General features: G+C 52.6%; 1 protein-coding gene across 1 annotated transcript; it reads left to right on the plus strand.

Moving 5' to 3' along the window:
* Nucleotides 1-1,004: 1,004 nt before the first annotated feature.
* On the plus strand, nucleotides 1,005-3,262 carry LOC146199147 (uncharacterized). Its single transcript, XM_084592722.1, has 3 exons — nucleotides 1,005-1,088; nucleotides 1,681-1,929; nucleotides 2,325-3,262. The coding sequence occupies exons 1-3, from the start codon at nucleotides 1,077-1,079 to the stop codon at nucleotides 2,736-2,738; spliced, it is 675 nt and encodes a 224-aa protein (XP_084448848.1). The 5' UTR covers nucleotides 1,005-1,076; the 3' UTR covers nucleotides 2,739-3,262.
* Nucleotides 3,263-6,755: the final 3,493 nt, after the last annotated feature.

A 6,755-nucleotide genomic window follows, 5' to 3' on the forward strand; every position in this document is an offset into this window, starting at 1 on the left:
AATTCCACTAACTTTATGGGCAGGAAGTCACAATACTCAATAAACATTATTCGTCGCAAATCAACACGATAAGATACTATATAAAGTACCTGAGAAGACCGAGGTGTTCTCCCTGACACCTGCAAGTATAGAAATTCTACACTTCTATCTACTGAGGCATCCCTGCCAGCAGCATCAAGAAGCGTATAGGTTAATTTAGATTTCTTCGTGTCGCTGCGGCGGAGACAAAAGTACAAATGTCTCGCATTCCTCGCATGAGCGAGCACGTTTACCGTCGCACCGCAAAGCGTCCAACCTGTTCACAGGCGCGCACGGCGGACTTCATGGTCTCACACTGGGCACCACCCTTGGAGCCGCATAGCTGGCCGGCTGATAACTGATAACGGCGCGGGCAGTGGCCAGGGGGTAACTCCGGAGGGCTGCGCGGACGCAGGTAGGCCGCAGCGGGAGGGGGCCGTCGACACAGCCGTGGGCAGAGAAAAGAGGGGGGGGGGGGGGGTTACAGAGATGGAAATAAAACTAAGGCACAAAAACCGCGCCCGGGGCGATTCGAGCACCCGTTAGTGGGCGCCAGGAGCAAAAACAAGATACAGCCTTGTCGGAAAGGGGGGGGGGGGGGGGGGGGGTAGGCGCCGAGTGGTCCGCCGGCCAGCGTGCTGCACGAGCAAGGCGTCCGCGTCCTTGAAAAGGACAACCGCGCTCGCCCCACTCCCAGTTATGCACTCGTGCAACGGGCGACCACGCCACGGAGTCCGGCGCGAAGCGAGGGAGAGATTAGCGAAAGGGGCAGGACCCGCCAATTGTTCCATTTTGCTTCCAGATAGATTGGACGCCCGATTTTCTTTCTTTCTGGCCAGTGGTGCGCCAGCGCTGTCCGAGCCCCTCCTCTCCCACCACGGCGTCGAGCGCGTTCACTCTCCAAGGGTGTCTCTGGGCGAGGCCGGCCCCTAACTCTTCCGGCGGCCAGCGACGATAGGACAGACCTTCCGGTGATCTAGGTCAGGCCCCGCGCCTGGTATAAAATCCGCCGGACAGCCGACCAGAGCCACACTCGAATTGGTCGCAGTTCGGAAACCATGTTCGCTCAGGTAGGAACCACATGAGTCTCTGCATCCACGGTCGGCTCTACCCCAGCGGTAGCCGAGGAATACGCCACCGTCGCCGCCGCCACTGGATGGATAACGCGCTGCTTCGGACCCATACCGTGCTCTCGACAGCTGATCCCCCTCAGCGATCGGCGGGAACAGTGCCTGGTGGTGGCTCGTGGTTGAAGCGCCGCTGCCAGGCACTATTCCGGTCGCCGCCCGCTCTAAAACGGGCCCCGGGTCCGGGCTGTCGTAGCCGACAGCTCCCACTCTAGGCTATATTGGCTAATATGTGGCAGTCAATGAGATGGCAGCTTTTTCCTCATAGATTCAGAAAGCGCTGATGTTAATCTGTATCTGAGTAAACTGGTTCCAATTAGTTATAATACCTGCTAAATACCTAAGAAAATTTATAATCAACCAGCAAAACAGTCCTTATGAGCTAAGGTCTAAAATGCCGCAACGTGAAATTTTCATTCGAATTAGTTCAGACGATTATCCTTATGCTTATACAGATCACAAGTGAATGCAATTTAATTATTACGAGTGTAAACTGACAGACATTGTGCTTTCTCCTTCGCCTTTGTTACCGCAGCTGCTCGTCCTGGCTCTGGCTTCGGCCGCCTACGCTGGCTATGTCGCCGGCCCCGCTGTCGGCTACGCTGGCTATGGCGGCTACGGCGGCTACGGCGGCTACGGCGGTGGCTACGGCGGCTATGGCGGCTATGGCTTCGGTGGATACGGACACGCTGTCGCTGCCCCTGTGGCTGTTGCTGCTGCCGCCCCCGTCGTCAAGGCCGTTGCTGCCCCCGTCGTTGCCAAGCACGTTGTCCAGGACGTTTATGTAAGTCTCACCATCTCTCCTCGAAGCTGATATGTGTAAAAGGGAGCAACTACAACTGAGAATCAGTGATCACTAGAATGGATTACGAAGGGATAATAGATTTCTTGGCTACAATGGCTAGGTAAATAGTGCAATGCGTCAGACAGTGCTAGACAATTCAGAAGTTTTTCAGTCTTCTAAACGAGTAACGGTGCCTTTCTCCCATTTTAACTGAACCAACCCCATAGCAATACTCAAATCTTCCGAGTGAGATATGTCCGCATTAAAGGAGCAACAAATCACTCTGCTGCAGTCAGGAGAGCGATTCTTGTGAGCGTCAGACTAGCAGAACGGAGGAGTGGTTGACACAGCTCAGAACAGCAATCGAACTAACACTTCTTCCTTCTTTGATGCAGGCTGCCCAGCCCTACAAATTCGGCTATGAGGTCAACGATGGACACGGAAACCACCAGAGCCGCCACGAGGTTGCTGATGCCCACAACAACCGCGTTGGATCCTACAGCTTCACCGACAACTACGGACGCCACCGTAGCGTGCACTACGTCGCCGACGGCCACGGCTTCCGCGCCTCCGTGAAGACCAACGAGCCTGGAACCGCCGCCTCCCACCCCGCTGCCGCCGTCTACCAGACCCCCCACGCCGTTAAGGCCGTCGCCGCTGCCCCCGTCGCCGTCGCCGCTGCCCCCGCCTACCACGCCCCCGTCGCCGTCGCTGCCCCCGCTGTCGCTAAGGTCGCTGCCGTTGGTTTCGGCGGATACTACGGAGGAGGCTACGGCCACGGCCACGGCTATGGCTACGGCTACCACTAAATCATGTGTCATCTTGTTAGGACTATAACTATTATTTATGTGCCTTCTTCGTTCGTCTCCCCTCTACACGCCTCCGACACACAAGTGTGATGTGCGTTTGTCGCCGCCGCCGCCCGCAAGCAGATTCTGTCCACCACGTCTTTTCCACATCTGCGCCTTCGAGGGTCTTCTCTTCTTCTTTCCGGACTGCAAGATTGGCCACGCACCACGACCTGTCTCCCTTCGTCCCCGCCTGAGCTGTCCCGTCTCTTCCTGTGGCTTTTCCCTTCCTGTCTCGTAGTACTTGCCCTCTCCTCGGGGATCTCTCCTCAACTCCCTCTTCGTTTCCCTTCTGTCTCAACGTCGCCGCAATGTTCGTCTTCTCTCTACACTCAACGTCCTGACGACACAACTCGTTTCTTCTGGCGCCGCCGTCCTGTCTGTTCTCTCCCGCTGGAAATTACTTTGCGGTGTTCTGTCACGTTGTTTGTATTATAAAATGCTTTACAAATAAAGTATGTTGTCTGTTCTTTTACGTTTTCCAACCACGACTCCCGAGTCTGCTTCCTATCTCGCATTGCGTCTCCGGACGCGGCAGGAAGAATTCTTGACAGCCATCGATTACCTGCAGCTTTCAGTCACGCTAGCCCAGTCCATCGCTTTTCTGTTCCCTTCTGCAGCCATCGAATTGGGTTCTAAAGCGGCACCGCACTGACTTTATCCACTTCCTTCAGGTCAGCCAGTAGGCTTCTCGACTCCACACCCTTGAAGCGTGGACAGCACCTAGGCGATGCAACGAGCACCGGCAAATGTGACGCGCACCCTAATGATGGGGCTTGTAAAAGGGCGCAGACCGCAAAAAAGGCTCTCTCACCATTCCGGCGACGTATCTCGACTTTCATCAAGGAAACGTCAAGCGTATTTCCTTCCTACATGAACGTGGCCGCTTCCGAGCGGAACAGAAAGTGAGGAGCGTGCCGCAAGAAAGGGGAAGACCTACCGGCCAGTGAGCTACGGGTGGGGTCTTGCTTCTCAGCGGTTGGCTTCCGAATGGCCTGGCGTGCCGCGCCGCGCAGAGCATAACTGGACGCGCGGCGCTTTTAACTTTCGCCGCGGAGAGCATCGAGGGCGTCGGGGTGTCCAGGCATTTCAGAGCCGAGACTGCAACACAGGCCGCCGCGATAAGACAGCCGTCGTTCGATAGGCGTCTCCGGAACCATGCGGCAACGGTCATAACACGAGAAAAGACGCCAAAAGAAAATACCAAACTTCATGTGGTCGACTGACTGCTCCGGGCAACAGCCGGTCATTCAGACGGAAGGCTTAGCGCGCGCGCGCGCGCGCTGCAGTTTGTTGCCTTTTTTTTTTTTTTTTGCCAGCCCCCTGCCGAGACGCCGCCATGGTGCGCGCGCGGTGGCTTAATTAATCACCCGACCTACAACGACGTAATTATCGCGACCGGAGCCCGCCGAAGTGGAAGGGTCTGGCGCTCCTTCGCCTGGCACGTAACTACACGCATTGATTTTACGAGGCCACACCAATCACGGCCTAGCTCCGACGTCAAGCTATTCACTGAGCACGCCGCAAACGAGAACAGGAGAAGAAAGAAAGGCAGCAATAACGGCGCTTAAGACAGAAACGAAAGCAAAAGCAAAATAAAAGCCCCTCAGCTATGGCAGCTGATCCAGATGTGCCGTCCTGGGAGTGTGCCGGCCGCCTTCGAGTCATTCGTTCACGGTATGCTTTTTTGCAGCAATCAGTGGGCTGGGAGTCATGGCCTGAATGATCAATGACAGAAGGCATGTTTCTAGCGCGCAAGTTTCAGCCACGTGGCATTCGGATGGTTACCAACTGATTCTATGTTTTTACACATTTCAATATTGACACACCTGCGTGAACTAGAGTCTTGGTTTGAGCTGGTTGGTGAGAACGCATAATAATTAGACGCAGCGCCAGTCATGTTGTCTCTTGTGTTCGTTCTTGTATATTCGCGCTGCCTCTTATTATTATGCACTCCTGCATGGTCTTGCCTTTGCAGTTTGTTACGTCAGTTACGCTGAGAGAAGGATGCTCTGACTTGTAACAGGTAAGATAAGAATCGATCCCAAAATTATTCGGGGCGTGGTTCATAGTCCTCCCTTGATAAAGCTAGCTTGCAGCTGTACAGAACAACACTTCAGATCTAATTCATACTAAGAAATGATGCCTTTTTCTGATAAAAGGAATGTTTGAAAATATGTTTCCGACATAACATAGAGCTCGTCTATTACAAAACGGGTGAGTGAGTGCTTCTGCTCAGATCGTTAGTGATGGATGTCCTGAAACTATGTGATGTGGCCTTGCTATACCGGAGTCAGGCATATACTTGCCTCATGATAACCAACCAGAATACCTGGGAAAGGCTGACAGTCAGGAAATCATTAGTTTACCAGTACAGTTGCGATTCATCACTTTCATTTTGGCAGATCAGATGGATAATGGGGACGCGGCTTGGAAATTGCTGAGCTGATCTATCATATCACGCATGCAGAAATTATAATCATAATGATTGGTAGCCTGAAACAATGTCTTTTCCCGGCTGCCCGCAAACATTGTATCACTATGAGTAATTTTCTAGCGGAGCTTCGGCGAAACGTTGTGAGGAAGCAGCGCGCACATCGGCGTCGGCCAGTGCTGCCTGCGCGTTGCATCAGCGACGCCAGCTGCGTGACGAGGAACACGCGGAGTTCTCTCGATTATCGATCTCGAGCTCGTCGAAAGCGAGCAGAGGCGATCGCTTGGCGTTCGATTTTCTCGGACAGCTCCACCCACAGGCCGGACGGGAATGCCGGAACGTGGTCATTTCTCGCACGCTGCGCTCAGCTCCGTCGCTCAACGACCGGCAACTGCGGTGAGCGTGCAACGTCCGCATTACGGTCGTGGAGGTACCTTCCGACAGCAGTAACAAGGTGCGTGGCTTGTGTGAACGCCGGAAACATCTCCACTCTCTAGAGCAGTCTTTCTGCGGAATGGCTTGCAGTTATGCGCAATGGGGTAAACGGTTTTAGGCAAGAGCAGAATAGACATCATAGATGGAAGGAGCAGTGCGTGTTTCATTTTCTTCATTTATTTGCGTGTGTGCTGTCCTGGAACGGCGTTAGCAGCGTAGGCGGAAGGGGTCTGGTTTACCCATATTCAGCTTCTGGTTGACTCTGACGTCGCATTGTCAAGGCTTGGGTGGTTGTAGGGAGGATGTGTTATTACTTAGACGACGTATTATAGACAGGAATTTCAAGACCGCAGTCGTGAATTTGACCGAAAGCGACGGCTGCGAGCGACAAGAACACCAACTGCGAGGTGATCTCAGCCTGTGAGCTCTCGATGTCAATCAGCCTAGATAAGACAATGGTGTTATGATCAAGAACTTCTCGTTGCAAAAGACGAGGAGAAAGCACGAAGCTAGATGCCGATGAAGACCGATGATGTCACCCGGGTGTTTCGGCTTCTCTTCAGAGACAATCGATTGGGCCTAGAACATTTGGTCAGCAATAAACTCTCAAAGGTATTTGAATTTCCCTTTAGCCCTAGGCCTAGCCGGCTCAAATACCAGTACCGTGACATCGGTTAAGGAGTTAGGAACCGTAATCAGCGTGGAGTTAAATCCGCAACATATTTCGTGGTCGCCACGTAATGTATCTACGTGTTGTATTGCCGTACCGTCAATAAATGCACTGACGTGTGGATGACAAAAATCAAGTTTTAAGAATGAAACATTTATTTTATTTATTTACAACATACTGCTAGCCTGAGGCTTTTGCAAGACTGAGTCGTGGTATATATACACAAATAATACATATGTGCACAGGCAGGTTACTGTGAAAACGGCAACAAACCTTGGTTGCAAAACACATAGTGGAAAGGAAAATGCGGTGAAATGCAGTAGGATAAATCACGCACAGTGAAAACTAAAGAACAACAAACATTTTCAAAGCAATGCACTTATTCCCATTCAAAATTAGCATCTAAAAAAAAAAAAAGCACCGAAAAAAAGCATGTGAA

The sequence above is a fragment of the Amblyomma maculatum genome, chromosome 2 (genome assembly GCF_055883805.1).
Source record: "Amblyomma maculatum isolate TAMU_Amacu chromosome 2, ASM5588380v1, whole genome shotgun sequence".
Taxonomy (NCBI): Eukaryota; Metazoa; Arthropoda; class Arachnida; order Ixodida; family Ixodidae; genus Amblyomma; species Amblyomma maculatum.

Bases quoted from the DNA above. Each gene is read 5' to 3' on its own strand.
- LOC146199147 (XM_084592722.1), top strand. The intron at 1,930-2,324 runs GTAAGTCTCACC...TCTTTGATGCAG, and splicing joins ACGTTGTCCAGGACGTTTAT to GCTGCCCAGCCCTACAAATT.